Source organism: Notolepis coatsorum (assembly GCF_963971535.1).
Source record: "Notolepis coatsorum genome assembly, chromosome: 2".
NCBI lineage: Eukaryota > Metazoa > Chordata > Actinopteri > Aulopiformes > Paralepididae > Notolepis > Notolepis coatsorum.
This window is the reverse complement of record NC_140166.1, coordinates 41,824,492-41,841,991: the sequence shown is the minus strand read 5'-3', so window position 1 is coordinate 41,841,991 and position 17,500 is coordinate 41,824,492. Positions and strand designations below refer to the sequence as shown.

At 44.7% G+C, this 17,500-nt stretch overlaps 1 protein-coding gene across 1 annotated transcript in view; it reads left to right on the top strand.

Moving 5' to 3' along the window:
* Positions 1–17,500, top strand: part of tet3 (tet methylcytosine dioxygenase 3) — an 81,692-nt gene that overhangs the window by 167 nt on the left and 64,025 nt on the right. The window contains exon 2 of the mRNA XM_084307503.1: positions 766–822. Coding sequence (XP_084163629.1) covers positions 766–822 — 57 coding nt within the window. The remainder of the gene's footprint in view (positions 1–765; positions 823–17,500) is intronic.

Below are 17,500 nucleotides of genomic sequence, written 5' to 3'. Positions count from 1 at the left end.
GAACACAGGGAGACAGCTGGGGTAGAGAGGAGAGAGATTATTGGGGGGATTGATGGGGATTGTGTACAGTATGTGTGTGTGGGGGGGGGGGGGGGGGGGGGGGGCGGCGAGACCACTGCCGGCTCGAGACGAAACACAGCCGGCAAACTATACAACTAGACAGGGGACAGCCAGAGGCAGGAGGGCATGCTGTACTAGATAAGAACATGTTGTTTTATTACTGGAATAACCAATACTGCTCACCCTGACTATAAAAATATTTATTCATTTCCAATATATTTTCTCCCTCCAGTGCTGACTGACAGTTAGCTGTTAAAAGCATAATAGGTGATGCAATTTGCACGCTTTGCTGTCATAACCCAAACTGGGGTTATACTGCCTCGTGCCAGGCATGCATCAGAAGGCAGTGCCGAATGTGAATAGAGAGACGTTACATAATTCCATAATTGAAATAGAACCCTCAGCCTCTCGTTCTTTCTCCTGGCGGTAGAGGGAAGTACCGGCTCACAGTTTGAGGACAAATGGAAGTAAATTGTGTCAGACATTATTTCCCTTTGGTGTGAACGACAAAAAGGATGATGGGATTGTCTAGACAACAGCATGTGTGTTTTATACATGGCAGTCCTGCTGTCTGGATTGACGTGTCTTTTTGAAAAAGCTCTTGTCGCATTATTCTATTGATTGTTATTCTTCCCCCCTCCTCTCTCCCTCTCTCTCCCCCCTCCCTCATTCTCTCCCTCTCCATCTCTGTTGAAATGGCTCTAGGAGGGATATTGTGAGGACAGTAGAGGCAGCTCTGTAAACCAAGATCTGTCATTTGAGGTAAGAAGACACTGGATTGTGTTGAACTGTGTGTGTGTGCGTGCGTGTGTGTGTGCGTGCGTGCGTGCGTGCGTGTGTGTGTGTGTGTGTGTGTGTGTGTGTGTCATCTGCCTGTGATGTCTATCTTTGTCACGTAGACCTTAGTTGCCGTTGGTAACTTGGTACTTCATCCTGGGTGAAGCAATTTTGGAGGTTGGTAGAAGTTGAGGGAGTGGCAACAATAGCCACTAGTTCTAATCACTCTTTGTGTGTGTGTTTGTACATTTAGCCTAAGCTTTGCCTAGTAAGTTGCATACGGGATAGACCTGTTTATTATGTTAACACAAGTGTTTGAGCACGTACATATTAGGGCACATTCCTTATTACCCAGAAAAAATGGCAATTGCAGTGGAAAGTCAGTAGTATGTCCTATTTTTGCTCTCACAGGCAAACATGTCAATCTCTAAGCTCATTATATGAGCCGTGGTGTTGGTGCGGAGCGGAGTAAACGAACACGAAGCAGTTCTCTCCCCAGCTGCTCAGATTGACTAGAGACCAGGCGTTTAGCCCTTTCACCCGTCTGTGGTGTGATAGTAAAGGGTTAACCTTCTGTAGCGTGGTAGTGAAAGGGTTAACGCTTTGTCGCGTGGCAGTGAAAGGGTGAACCTTCTGTGTTGTAGCAGTGAAAGGGTTAACCATTTGGTAGCGTGGCCGTGAAAGGGTTAAGGTTTATCTCCCGGCCGCGATGGAACGAGACGAGCGCTGCAGCGACGAAGCGGCGGCCTCGGTTTAAAGCGCCCCGCGCTGCGAGCTGATTGGCTACAGAGGCAGGCATGTGTTGATACAGGCGGCCAGCGAAAGAGGGAGGAGGAGGAGGAGGAGGAGGAACTTAGTGGGCCGTCCTCTCTCTTAAGTTCTAGACGAGTCAAATGAGGTAAATGGAGTAAAAGTTAGTGGGTCACGCAGGCACGCCTATGTGTATGTGTGTGTGTGTGTGTGTGTGTGTCTGTCTGTGAGTGTATGTTTGTGTTTGTATCTGTCTGTGAGTATGTGTGTGTGTGTGTGTGTCTGTCTGTGAGTGTATGTGTGTGTGTCTGTCTGAGTGTATGTTTGTGTGTGTCTGTCTGTAAGTATGTGTGTGTGTGTCTGTCTGTGAGTGTATGTGTGTGTCTGTCTGTGAGTGTATGTGTGTGTGTGTCTGTCTGTCTGTAAGTGTATGTGTGTGTGTGTCTGTCTGTAAGTGTATGTGTGTGTGTGTGTGTCTGTCTGTCTGTGAGACACTTGTGTGTGTGTGTGTGTGTGTGTGTCTGTGTCTGTGTCTGTCTGTGAGTGTATGTGTGTGTGTGTGTGTGTGTGTGTGTCTGTCTGTGAGTGTGTGTGTGTGTCTGTGAGTGTGTGTGTGTGTGTGTCTGTCTGTGAGTGTGTGTGTGTGTGTGAGTGTGTGTGTGTGTGGACCATAATAACCTGTAGCACGTGCCCGCTGGGCGCTGCTGCTCCCTGGCCGAGTCGGGGCACGACGCTCGTGTGTTTGTATGGAAGGGAATTTGAATGGCGTGCGTTCACAAAAAAAGGGATTTTAGTCAATGCCGAACAAGCTCTTGCCAGTTACAGCACACTGTTACATAAGTGTGTCTTGTGATGTGTTCTCTCCGTATTAGGAGGAAAATCTTATTTTGACCTGCTTGTCAGATAAATTCATGTATTGTATTAACCGCCCAAAAGCATTTAACCACACAGTAATGCTGAATTCATAATGATTAAACTTAGGACTGTGGGATATTACTTCAGTTCACAAACTATGCTTTGGATCAAATGCAAACAGGAATATTATATCTGCGTCCTACTTCACTGCTTAACTTGCAATGCAATGTTTAGCCAACTATTAAAAACATGTTCTCCCCTGTGTGGGTTTTCTCTGGGTAGGCTACTCCCTGCAATGGCAGGGAGGACATTAGAGATGGAGTTGGTCCCCAGGATGGGTCAAATGCAGAGGACAACCTCCTGGTATATCCAAAAATGTACTTGACAAAGATTCTAATTGATTCTAATTCTAACTTGCTCAGATCTGCTGACATACAGTATACAATAAGCTATGTCTAATCCACATGCCTGTGTAGATAGGCTTCTTATCAGCTAACTCTGCACTGAATCTGCCATCTGCCATCTGGGTAAATGATCATTCAATTGTCTCTTGGTCTGGACAGTCCGTTCATAACGAGCCAGTTTTTATCTGACATGTTTGTGCTTTTGTGCCTTTGTCTTTCCTGAGCCATTGTTTTTAGAATGTCAGTGGTTGTGAGGTTTACCCTCAGTGGACTATGTTCTCATTATCTTTTCACTGTCAAACATTTCCCTGGTTACACAGTCAACACAAACACTGTCTACAGTGAACAGATGGAGCAGTCCCATGATATTTTAAAGATCAACCCTCCCCCGAAGACAAAACAGCTCCAATACTAGAAAGGTGCGCTCAGCAGGGCACATATCTCCACCAGGCGGCATCCTGCATGTTAGGTGGGGCTTAAAGGAACACGCCAACATTTAGGGAAATTAGCTTATCGTCTTCTCCAGAGAGAGAGACAAGAAGATGGATACCAGTTTCCTCTCTGTGCGTTCAGTAGAAAGCTATCTGGCTGCACGTTAGCCTAGCTTAGCACAATGAATGGAAGCGGACATGGCCGGTTAGCCTTCGGGAGAGGTGTTAGTTGGACAATGCCTAGGCTAACCGGCCATGTCCGCTTCCATTCATTGTGCTAAGTTAGGCTAACGTGCAACGGGGCAATCATAAACCAATGAAAGCAGATCCCCCGCATTATTCGTATTACACTATTAGTACTACAAGTTTGATCGACCACAGACTTGTAGTCTGCGGATACACCGACAGACAGACCCGCAGATCAACCGATTACATGATCTTACTTTACTTACTCAGAAGTAGGGATGTCCGATATTATCGGCCTACCGATATTATCGGCCGATATTGGCATTAAAATGTGATATCGGAAAATATCGGTATCGGTTTAAAAAAAAAAGAAAAAAAACTATAACCTTTATTTACCCAGGCAAGCAAGTAAGAACAAATTCTGATTTTATTTATTGTCAAAAGTATGCATAATGTTGTGTTAATTCCACAACAAGACATATGTAATGTTAATTACCTGAATTTATTCAGTTTTTTTGGGGGGGAAACCCTGCATTTATCGTATCGGTTGATATTGGTTGATATCGGTATCGGAAATTAAGAGTTGGACAATATCGGTATATCGGTATCGGTAAAAAAGCCAATATCGAGCATCCCTACTCAGAAGTATTTTATATTAACCTAATAGTGTTGTCACGATACTGGAATTTCGACTTCAATAAGATACCTTGAAAAGTATCGATACTTCGATACCATTTTGATAAAAAAATAAATAAAAAAAAAATATATATATATATATATATTTTTTTTTATAAACAAATTTAGCTTTTGTTGCTGGTTGATTTTCCTCAGCTTCTCTCTGGTACTATAAGAGAAGATAAATATAACACTTTTAAAACCCTTTGTTTATCTTTAGATCACACATTTAAAAATAACTGTTCATCTCACTTCAATCATTTTTATTGCAGATGCAGAACATGGTATTTTCTCAAGCAGACAGATGTAAACACTGTAATCTGTGTTGCATGTACCTGACAAACTGAACTGTTTGTATTACAGTTAGTAACAGTTTCGGTTTTTATTTAAAGATAACGAGAGAGAGAGAGAGAGAGAGAGAGAGAGAGAGAGGCTATGCTCGGAGCATTTTAGTAACGTTACATTTTCAACAAGATTGCTGCTATTTAAAGGGGAACTCCAACATTTTTGGAAATTAGCTTATTTAACATCTTCCCTGGAGTTAGACAAGAAGATACATACCTTTTTTGTCTCTGTGCGTGCATTTTAGCTTTGGGAATAGACGCTCCGTTAGCATAGCTTAGCTTCATCACTGGAAGTGAGGCAGGACAGTAGCCTTACAGTGCCTTACAGTGTATTGCAAGGTCTGACATTGACCAAACTTGATATGCATGACCTTGGTGGGCTCTAGGTCAACTCCTGAAAAGGGGGTCAATGTCAGACTTTGCAATCAACAGTTAGGGGGCTAATAACCCTTGCCATAATTTCAGTGCGCCCCCTAACTTTTGATTGCAAGGTCTGACATTGACCCCCTTTTCAGGAGTTGACCTAGAGCCCACCAAGGTCATGCATATCAAATTTGGTCAATGTCAGACCTTGCAATACACTGTAAGGCACTGTAAGGCTACTGTCCTGCCTCACTTCCAGTGATGAAGCTAAGCTATGCTAACGGAGCGTCTATTCCCAAAGCTAAAATGCACGCACAGAGACAAAAAGGGTATGTATCTTCTTGTCTAACTCCAGGGAAGATGTTAAATAAGCTAATTTCCAAAAATGTTGGAGTTCCCCTTTAAACACTTCATGGAAACGGGGTAACGTTAACCTTATGTCGACTGTAGTATTGTATGTAGGGATGCACGATAATTATCGGGCCGATATCAGCAATTATGACGTCATCCCGATAAACTCGATAACGTTATTAATAGCTCCGATAATATAATATATTTTTTGGTAAAAAAAAATGCGGTGTGGGTGAATTGGAATGAAGTGCGTTTGTTTTGACTAAAGGCTCCTCCCGTTTTGTCAGTACTGTGCTACGACTGACAGTGTGTGGTTTAGGAACAGGGCGTTTTACACAAATCCAGCGCTCCCTTACTTGGCTGTGACGTAGCCACGCAAGTTAACAACAAAGATGGCCGCGTCGGTACTCGGAGTTTCAGAGTAAAAAGATCGCTTGCTATTTGTAATAAATGCAATGCAGACGTTCCAGAAGGAGGGAAAAGGGCAACAACTTGCAATACATCCAGCCCGACGGGTCATCTGCGGCATCACCACCGCCACGACGGACAGACAGACCGGCGCATGCAGTTCAGCGTCGCGGAGCATTTAGCCTGCTGGCTACCTAGCTCCACTTCAACCAGCATCGGGAGATCCAGCAGCTTGTCGATGTGCTAATAGCCTCAGCAAGCTAACGTTAGCTGGCTCCAGCAGCTTGTCGATCTGCTGGAGTTTCAAGTTCAAGTTTCAAGTTTCTTTAATAGTTGTCATACAGAAGTACAGAATACTTTTATACAAAATGCTTCTTACTGTTGCGCTCCAGAGACTGTGCAAGACAAGATAAGTATGAAATAAAATAACATAGTAAAATTAGAAGTAAAAAAAAAATGAGGTCACAGTGTTCAGTTTAGACATATGTACAATGTTCGATGCAGAATAGTAGTTACCATACAATATACAATACTGTGCAGTGTACTAATATACAATACTATATAGTGCAAGGCAGAAATGGAGAAATGGGACGAGGTGCAATTTAGGTACAATTCACAGTAGGTGTACGAGTTGTAGTGCAAATCCTTTATCAATAAATATAAAGTGTAAGTGTGTTTGTGTGATCTAAAGTGTGGAGAGTGGGTGCTGCAGTGTGTTGTTTGTTTGAGTGAGTGTGTGCGTGTGGGTGTGTGTGCTGTGTGCATTTGATGGTTGTTGCATAGTGATTATTGTTCGTTTAGCAGCCTGATGGCCTGGGGATAGAAGCTTCTTCTGAGTCTTTCTGTGCTCGCCTTAAGACTCCGGTATTGCTTGCCTGACCGCAGCAGTTCAAAGAAGCAGTTGTTCGGGTGGCTCGAGTCCTTAATAATTCTCTTAGCCTTCCCCTTGCACCGCTTGTTGTAAATGTTCTGGAGGGTGGGAAGCCCCCCTCCAATTGTGCGTTCGGCTGAACGTGTCACTCTTTGTAGTCTGCTACGGTCTTGTGCAGTGCTATTCCCAAACCAGGAGGTGATGTTGCCGGTCAGGATGCTCTCTATTGTACATGAGTAGAAGTTCCTAAGGATCTTCTGACTGACTTGGAACTTCCTTAGGCGCCTGAGGAAGTAGAGGCGTTGTCGTGCCTTCTTCACAACACTGTCAATGTGTGTGGTCCATGTCAAGTCCTCGGATATGTGGGCTCCGAGGTACTTGAAACTGTTCACTCTCTCAACCGGTGCCCCGTCGATGCTGAGGGGGCTGTAGTCCTTGACCCCCGACCTCCTGAAGTCCACAATCATCTCTTTTGTTTTGCTGACGTTCAGGGAGAGGCAGTTCTCCTGACACCACTGTGACAGGTTCTCTACCTCTTCCAGGTAGGCCCTTTCGTCGTTGGCAGAGATCAGGCCCACCACTACTGTGTCATCAGCAAATTTGATGATGGTGTTGTTGTTCCGCTGTGCTACGCAGTCATGTGTGTACAGGGAGTAGAGGAGGGGGCTCAGAACACAGCCCTGGGGGGCCCCTATGTTGAGCGTGATGGATGAGGAGGTGCAGTTGCCGGCTCTTACCACCTGGGGTCTAACGTTAGGTTGCTGAGGCTATTAGCACATCGACAAGCTGCTGGATCTCCCGAATGCTAACGTTAGCTTGACTGGTTGCTGGCTAACTAATGAAGCTACTCGTCCCGGGAGATAACGGCGTTGCCTGGCTGGTTGTTGGCTAACTAATGTAGCTACTCGTCCCGTGAGATAACGGCGCTGCCTGGCTGGTTGCCCTTCTGTCAAACTTCTTTAATTTAGCAAACGATGCTAATGATGGTGATGCCGCAGGTGACCCGTTGTTGTGGTGGTGATGTGTCCACTCAAAGCCTCTTTATCAAGGCTCCGCTTTGAAAAAAGAAGAACAAAAAGCTTCGAGCGTCTTAGGTTGGATGCACCACAAGCTGTTGACGGATTGTGAATTTTCATTTGGAAAAATAAATATGGTCACTTTATCAGTCAAAACTGTTGTCTTGGCTTTTGTTTCTGTTGTCTGGTTAGGTCACATTTAAGTTGGTGTTAAGTTATTGTCCTGGGAAGTCTTTTTATGTATTATTATTGTATTGTGATATGTTTTGTTTCATGTTAAAAAAAAAAAAGTTTGATCAAAAAAAATATATACATTAAAAATGTTTTATAATACAATAAATATCGGTTATCGATATCGGTTATCGGCTTGAGGAGCATAAAGTTATCGGTATCGGTATCGGTGTCAAAAAAGCAATATCGTGCATCCCTAATTGTATGACCTCGACATAACGTTTAAACGTTAACGTTACTCCGTTTCCATGCAGTAATTATAAAAGTGGCCAGCTAAGCTAAGGGAGCTAACGGCTAGCAGTAGCTAACGTTAGCTGATAGCTGCCTGTAACGTTACTAACAACTTATCAGCTGTTGATATTATGCGCCATCAGTAGACAACGTATCATGTATTAAACTAGAGTTAATGGTTTAATGCTTCAGTCACAGTGACGTTGAAAGAGCAGCTGTCACGAACCTCTTTCATTTCTTTATGGAGATCCGCGTTGGCACTGATCTGTAACACCGCTTGCAAATAGCATTGGGGCATCTTCTTTAGCTTGTCCTTCGTTGTTTACTTCAAACCCGAAGTACCTCCAAACAGCACTTCTGCTGTTTTCTTTATCCACAAGCACAAGTTGCGGATGCTCTGCATTTGCCATCTTCAGCTAAAATGTTTGTCGGCTCTGTGAGGGGGAGGGCTGGAGGAGGCGGAGGGGCAAGCGTGCTCTGAACAGCGTGTCAACAACTTGCGGTAGAACACTCGCCAGCTGGTACCGATACTGCAGAAAGTATCTGTATTTCAGGAAATGAGTATCGAAACCATTTTAAATATTCAGTATCGATATGTATCGATACTTCGATATTTTTGAAAACACTATAACCTAAACATAGAAATCTGGACCACTTATTTGTCAAACACTTTGCCCAAAGTTGTTGAAATGGCACAACTTCTCAATGGAGAGTCTGTTTACTGGGGTCTAATATATTGATGCATTATTCCAAGTTGCAATCAATTCATCATGGTATAGCCTAGTAACCAGAACGTCTCGAAAAGATTGTTGGTGTTAAGGTAATATAAAATCCTTCTAAGTAAAATAAATGAGAGGAAATGAGAGCAAGGTGAGAGGTAGATTGTAGGACCACAATACACTAAAACACAGACTGTGCTAACATGGATCTTTCCCCTCCATACACAGGATTTCCTCTTCATACAGTACATCAAACAAACCTTACACAGTAAATGCAGACAGAGCAAAGACACGGTTAAGTCATTGACTGCATGACAACAGACGGAAAGTTAACTGATTTTAAGTTGTACGTGTGCGAAATCCCCACCCTCGATCAGAAATGGGTTAACAGTGACTTAGGCTACGTTTAGACGGAGAGAGTCTGAACAGAAACCGCAAAAGTCGTCTTGCGGTCTCACCTTTAATTTTGCGTTTAGACTAGCGTTTTGGGATGGAATTCTCCGTGCAGACGAGGCTGTAACGACTCGAGACGACTGAGCCCCGCTGTCACACGATTGGCGCATATGTCACATGACGTGCTGTGAAGACCCGCCCTACTCTGCCTCTGATTCGCAGACTGTGGGTGGGGAATGTGATTGGACCAAAGCAGAGTCACTCACAGACAGTGGCTCCAGTGTGATAGCCGCGGGACAGATTCTTGTGTATTTAAAAGTACTGCCAATGTAGCCTTCAGGTGATCGCCATGGATAGAATCAGACATGTTTTGTTTACGCTTCTAGGCTACTGGCGCATGCCTGTGATGTAAGCAGTATGCGCGACGAGAGCCTTGACAACCCTTTCGTCATCGTTTTATGCGGTTTGACAGTTTAGATGAGAGCGCAAAGGTTTATCGTTTCTAGGAATTCCACCCTGGAAGGTGGTCTCACTTTTTTACGGTTTCACCCCGTAAAAACGCAGTTTCCGTATAAACGAAAGGCACATCCGAAAAAATATTTTTGCGGATTCACCTGCTAGCGTTTCCGTCTAAACAGAGTCTTAGTTTCCGTGGTAACACTGAATGACTGATCATTGTGGTAATAATAATAATAATAATAATAATAATAATAATAATAATAATAATAATAATAATAATTCATTTATTTTGTATAGTGCTTTTCAAAGACCCAAAGTCGCTGACAATAGGCAAAAAAGAAACAAAGAAAACAAAGAAACAGAACCATAGGGAAACGGAGGACAATAAGAATACACAGGAAACATAAAACCACGAGTAACGGATAACAAATACGGGAGTGAGTAGGGGAGACAGTCGGGAGGAGAGTAAGGGAAAACCAAGGGGGGTGGGGGGGGGGGGGGGGGGGGGGGGGGCAGGAGAGGAGAGAACGTGGGCCAGGGGGAAATGGTGGAGAGTTGGAGGAGGGTGGTTATGGGTAAGGAAGGTTGAATGCTTGGGAGAACAGGTAGGTTTTGAGTCTGGATTTGAAGGTGGAGAGTGAGGAGAGTCTCTGATGGTCTGAGGGAGGGAGTTCCAGAGTCGGGGTGCAGCTCGTGAGAAAGCCCGGTCACCGAAACTTTTGAGTTTGGATGACGGGACACTAGTGAGGGAAAGAGTGGAAGAGGACCGGAGGGAACGGGTGGGGCGGTAGGGGAGAAGGAGGTCAGTCAGGTAGGGGGGGGGGGGGGGGCAGGCTATGGAGGGCTTTGAAGGTGAGGAGTAGTGCTTTGAAGTTAATGCGTTCTTGATCGGGAGCCAGTGGAGGACAGGAGTGTATAGTATATAGATGTATAGTACACACAGGAAGTGGAGGGTTTGACATCACCTATTCCATTCATGTGTTTGTTTTCAATGTATTTACTGTATTAATCCATTCAGCTAGCAACGAATGTGGATTTTCTAATCCACATTATGAACGTTGATGTCGTTCAGGTGTCATTGAGGCTCGGTGCACTGAAGCACGTATTCCTTTCAAATGTCACCCCATACGACTCCCCCGACACTAACCGTGTGCGAGACAGGCTCTAGTTGTCATGGCTCCCAAATGACATTCTCTAACCGCATGTATATTCACCAAGAAATAAAAAGATTAAACGGAGCACTCAATCACATGTCAAGGAGAGACTGACTGACAATCGCTGCAGTGTTGTCGTGTTTTTTTCCCGCTCTCAACTAATGGGCACCTAACACAGACGCTGTTCTCGGTGCTGTCTATCCTGCCTCGGAGCTCGTGTTTGTTGCAAGGGCTCAGGGCATAACCTAAGTACTGGCCTGGATCCGTGCAGGCACGGTGAGCCGTGGCCAAGCTCTTGGTGTGTTGTCGACGATGGCGTCTGTGTTTCTCCTGGATGAGAAAGTGGCTGTCAGCCGCCTAGTGCCGCAGTTAATGAAAATGAATGGAGGAAAAGAAGGAGGCTCCCTCTTGTTTAACTCTCGCCTCTCTGGAGGTTGCTGTGCAGTTAATACCCACCGGGGGACCCAGAGCTTATAGTCCTGACGACGATCCACAATCCTACTCCTGCCAGGTTTTATAGAACACATCACTACAGCTGGGAGCTCTTGAGTCTCAGAATACAGTACTGAGGCACGGACATCAAATGTCTGTTTCAGAAAATACTAAAGGATTGTTTTGAGGACAGTGCAGTTTTGTTTTCTACACCATTGAACACCTTTGTTGATTTACACTACCCCACCAAGGCTGTTGGATGTGTGCATGATAGGAAGTGCTAACACGGAGAGCAATGGATATAGTGTTGTTGTAGCCTCTCTTTACTGCTACATGCGAACGCTGGCCCTTTAAGTCGGGCTACGCCTGACTTGAACATATGGGAGCTAATCTTAGCCTGACTCCTGGGAGAGCCATGACTGGCAACACGCCACTGTGCAGTACTAGAGAAGGTCTCTCTCTCGCTCTCTCTCTCTCTCGCTCTCTCTCTCTCTCTCTCTCTCTCTCTCTCTCTCTCTCTCTCTCTCTCTCTCTCTCTCCACTGTGCAGTACTAGAGAAGGTCTCTCTCTCTCTCTCTCTCTTCACTGTGCAGTACTAGAGAAGGTCTCTCTCTCTCTCTCTCTCTCTCTCTCTCTCTCTCTCTCTCTATCTCTCTCTCTCTCCACTGTGCAGTACTAGAGAAGGTCTCTCTCTCTCTTCACTGTGCAGTACTAGAGAAGGTCTCTCTCTCTCTCTCTCTCTCTCTCTCCACTGTGCAGTACTAGAGAAGGTCTCTCTCTCTCTCTCCACTGTGCAGTACTAGAGAAGGTCTCTCTCTCTCTCACTGTGCAGTACTAGAGAAGGTCTCTCTCTCTCTCTCCACTGTGCAGTACTAGAGAAGGTCTCTCTCTCTCTCTCTCTCTCTCTCTCTCTCTCGCTCTCTCTCTCTCTCTCTCGCTCTCTCTCTCTCTCTCTCTCTCTCTCTCTCTCCACTGTGCAGTACTAGAGAAGGTCTCTCTCTCTCTCCCCACTGTGCAGTACTAGAGAAGGTCTCTCTCTCTCTCTCTCCACTGTGCAGTACTAGAGAAGGTCTCTCTCTCTCTCTCTCCACTGTGCAGTACTAGAGAAGGTCTCTCTCTCGCCACTGTGCAGTACTAGAGAAGGTCTCTCTCTCTCTCTCTCTCCACTGTGCAGTACTAGAGAAGGTCTCTCTCTCTCTCTCTCCTCCACTGTGCAGTACTAGAGAAGGTCTCTCTCTCTCTCTCTCTCTCCACTGTGCAGTACTAGAGAAGGTCTCTCTCTCTCTCTCTCCACTGTGCAGTACTAGAGAAGGTCTCTCTCTCTCTCTCCACTGTGCAGTACTAGAGAAGGTCTCTCTCTCTCTCTCCACTGTGCAGTACTAGAGAAGGTCTCTCTCTCTCTCTCTCTCTCTCCACTGTGCAGTACTAGAGAAGGTCTCTCTCTCTCTCTCTCTCCACTGTGCAGTACTAGAGAAGGTCTCTCTCTCTCTCTCTCCACTGTGCAGTACTAGAGAAGGTCTCTTTCTCTCTCCACTGTGCAGTACTAGAGAAGGTCTCTCTCTCTCTCCACTGTGCAGTACTAGAGAAGGTCTCTCTCTCTCTCCACTGTGCAGTACTAGAGAAGGGTCTCTCTCTCTCTCTCCACTGTGCAGTACTAGAGAAGGTCTCTCTCTCTCTCCACTGTGCAGTACTAGAGAAGGTCTCTCTCTCTCTCCACTGTGCAGTACTAGAGAAGGTCTCTCTCTCTCTCTCTCCACTGTGCAGTACTAGAGAAGGTCTCTCTCTCTCCACTGTGCAGTACTAGAGAAGGTCTCTCTCTCTCTCCACTGTGCAGTACTAGAGAAGGTCTCTCTCTCTCTCTCTCCACTGTGCAGTACTAGAGAAGGTCTCTATCTCTCTCCACTGTGCAGTACTAGAGAAGGTCTCTCTCTCTCTCTCCACTGTGCAGTACTAGAGAAGGTCTCTCTCTCTCTCTCTCTCTCTCTCTCTCTCTCCACTGTGCAGTACTAGAGAAGGTCTCTCTCTCTCCACTGTGCAGTACTAGAGAAGGTCTCTCTCTCTCTCCACTGTGCAGTACTAGAGAAGGTCTCTCTCTCTCTCCTCTCTCCACTGTGCAGTACTAGAGAAGGTCTCTCTCTCTCTCCACTGTGCAGTACTAGAGAAGGTCTCTCTCTCTCTCTCTCTCCACTGTGCAGTACTAGAGAAGGTCTCTCTCTCTCTCCACTGTGCAGTACTAGAGAAGGTCTCTCTCTCTCTCTCATCCACTGTGCAGTACTAGAGAGAGTCTCTCTCTCTCTCCACTGTGCAGTACTAGAGAAGGTCTCTCTCTCTCTCTCTCTCTCTCTCTCTCTCTCTCTCTCTCTCTCTCTCTCTCTCTCTCTCTCTCTCTCTCAATTCAATTCAATTCAATTCAATTCAATTCAATTCTATTCAAATGGGCTTTATTGACATGGGAAACATACGTTTACATTGCCAAAGCCAAACAAAACAAAACAATCAAACAGAGAAAACAAAAGAAATCAGTACATTACAGAAGGAATTTCTTGTACAGTCTTTATGGTGGTTGTATTCCGTTGGATGTCCTTTTCTTGTCACAGCTGCTCACAAATCTTGCTGCTGTGTTTGTGTGACCGGTGTACGGCGTTGTGTTTATGTTGTGTATATATTTTTGTTACAAAGGCACAAAATGCAGCAGCATTAGGGATACAGTCATGATGTTCTGCAACACGAGCTGTCTCATACCTCGGAGACACTCATAAGAATTACACATTAGAATGACACATTAGAATTACACATTAGAAAAATATATTGGAAAAATAAACAATTTAATACAAAACGGACCAAAAACATGGGAGCTACTGTACACACATACATGTTGTTACAAAGGCACAAAATGCAGCAGCATTAGGGATACAGTCATGACGTTCTGAAACACGAGCTGCGATTGGGAAAAGACACGACGTCCATTAGCCTGTTACCAGCGCACGTGCTGTGTGCAAACCCCCTACATGCTAGCTACTAAAGTGCATTTATCAAGTTCCCTAACCCAGTCAAACCTCCCACAAAACAACTGCACAGGTACATATTATCAACATGAGTTACATTACAAACTCGTTTCACAGTTTAGGAATATACTATACAATATTTAACAACTTTTAGACCGAAGTCTATCATTGAACATAAGAGTTAGACCTCACCTGTCTCATACCTCGGAGACACTGGCGCATTAAACAGGAACCAGACAAAATTATACGTGCTCCGGGAGGGAGGTGCCGATTTCAAAATAAAAGACTTAGCTCCCAAAAGTGCAATAAAATAAAACGAAAGCAATGAAATAAAACCAAAGCAATAAAATAAAACGTTAAGGATTATTAGTGGAATGTATTAAAGTGTATTTTGTGATGGGGTGTAATTATCCATACAAGGCAACAAGGCACATTTGCACATTCTTGTATTTCTCCCAGTAGGTATGGGAGTTGTCCATGTTTTCAAAGTCTCTTTGGGTGTTTGCAATTTGTGGGAAGTATATGTCTCTGATGTCTTGGTATAGTGGGCAGGTTGTTAAGAAGTGGAGCTCGGTTTCCACCTCTTCTTGTGTGCAGTGGGTGCATAGTCTGTCGCTTGGGAGCCAGGTCTGCCTATGGCGGCCTTTCTCAATGGCTAGGCTGTGCTTGCTGTACCTAATCAAGGATCTTCTTAGTTTTGGGTCAGTCACAGTGCTCAGGTATTCTGCCACTGTGTACTCTCTGTTTAGGGCCAAATAGCATTTCAATTTGCTCTGGTTTTGGGTTGATTCTTTCCAATGTGTCAGATAGTTTTCTTTTTGTTTTCTTATCATTTGATTTAGTCCAGTGTGGTTTCTGTCTGGTGGCTCTGCTTGTGTTTGTGAGCAGAGTCCCAGAACCATCTGGCTGAGTGGGCATCTATCGAGGTTCTCTCTGTGGGTGAGGGCTATGTTGTGGAGTGTGTCTGGGTCACTTTCTTTTAGGTGATTGTGGAATTTGAATGCTCTTTTTTTGGATTTTGATGATTAGTGGGTATCTTCCTAGTTCTGCTCTGCATGCATTATTTGGTGTTTTCCGTTGGGTGGAGGATGGATTTGCAAAATTCTGCATGCAGAGTCTCAATTGGGTGTTTGTCCCATTTGGTGAAGTCTTGGTTTGCAAGTGGGCCCCAGACTTCACAACCATATAGGGAAATCGGTTCTATGACGGAGTCTAATATTTTGAGCCAGATTTTGATTGGAATGTCTAACTTGATGTTCCTTTTTATGGCATAAAAAGCCCTTCTTGCTTTGTCTCTCAGGTCGTTCACAACTTGGTTGAAGTTCCCTGTAGCACTGATGTTTAGGCCGAGATAGGTGTAGTTTTTTGTGTGTTCTAGGGAAATTGTGTCTAGGAGGAATTTGTGTTTTTGTTGTTGTAGGCTGGGCCTTTTTTGGAATATCATAATTTTAGTTTTGTTTAGGTTTACTGTCAGTGCCCATGTCTGGGAGAATTTGTGCAGAAGGTCAAGGTGCTGTTGTAGCCCTTCTTTTGTTGGGGACAGCAGCACCAGGTCATCTGCAAACAGTAGGCATTTGACTTCTCTCTCTCTCTCATATTCACCTGGTATCTCTCAGAACTAGAGACATTCACCTGGTATCTCAGGACTATAGAGACATATTCACCTGATATCTCTCAGAACTAGAGACATATTCACCTGGTATCTCTCAGGACTATAGAGATATATTCACCTGGTATCTCTCAGGACTATAGAGACATATTCACCTGGTATCTCTCAGGACTATATACATATTCACCTGGTATCTCAGGACTATAGAGACATATTCACCTGGTATCTCTCAGAACTATAGAGACATTCACCTGGTATCTCTCAGGACTAGAGACATATTCACCTGGTATCTCTCAGGACTATAGAGACATATTCACCTGGTATCTCTCAGGACTAGAGACATATTCACCTGGTATCTCTCAGGACTATAGAGACATATTCACCTGGTATCTCTCAGGACTATAGAGACATATTCACCTGGCATCTCTCAGGACTATAGAGACATATTCACCTGGCATCTGCTGTAACAAAAACAAGGTTATGTACATGCATACAAGTAAATAAAATACAAAATTACAGTAGCAATAGTATACAAGGACAACAATAAATAAGGGAGAGAGAAGGAAAGAGAGAGAGGGAAAAAGAGAAAGGGAGAGTGAGAACCAGAGGGAGAGAGAGAGAGAAGAAATGGGGGGGGGGAGGAGGGAAGAGTGAGGGCTATGCGTGCGATTGGGAGGCAGTCAGCAGGTGCAACAGTCGGTTATGATTTGTTGCAGATTTAGTTTAAAAGCAGTGGGCGATGTGAGGGCAGTGGGTGTTTTGTAATGTATAATAATGTACCATCATTACCACTATATTCAAGGCTTCTCACAATCCTCCCTCAATGTGCCTCACTGTCCCAACGTCCCTCTCTCTCTCTCTCTACTCTATCCGTCCCAATCCCTTTACTGGGTCCCCTTGTCATGTCATACACATAATTCCCCAACCCTCCTCTTTCAGTCCCCAAACCTCAAGCACAAAGAGCAGCTTCTTGAAAACAGTGATCCCCCTCCCCTTTGCGTGTTGACGGAGTGTTTCATCTTTCCTCTCCTCCCTCCTTTCCTCCCCTCCACCTCTCCCTTTCTCTTTGTGAGGATCAGTGAAGTGGAGAGAGGGGGGGGGGGGGGGTGCAGGCCTTCCCCAGCTGGCCTGTGTGTGCTGCTGACTCTGTGCACGTGCTGCGTGTCAGAAGGGGCGGAGTCACTCAGGAGTTATGACAGAGTGGTGGACAGGACACCCGGCACCCTACGCTCCACCACACCTTTAAACCCTACACCACCCTGCCCAGAGGGGGCAGGCAGCACGGAGAAGGGATCCGGGTCAAGAAGAAAAAGACGAGAGAGATTGGCAAATGATTTTTAGATGCATCTATTTTGTTGTCGGTTAATAAAGACCGCGCTGGAATATGACTGCCTTTTCCCGTGTTGTTTGATTAATACCCCAGGGATTAAAGTTCTCCTCAATTTTATTCCAAATCGCGATGGATCTCCCGTCAATTTTCTACCTGCTGCATATGATTTCTAGAGGCATACTACAATCTATTTTGATGTCAGTATTGGGTAGCCTATATAAACAATATAATACGAGAGCATATACAAGAACAATGAATCTCACTGCATGTATGATAGCCTGCCTTTCAATACATGAACTTGAATCCCATCATATACATAGTCTGTCCACTATAGTGTCATTGCAATGCGTTTTCTATTCTTTCTTATACAGTAAAAAGGGGGAAGAACACTATATTCATATGACTTGTATTCTGCTTACAGCTTCGAAGTTCCACTTGTTTCGTTT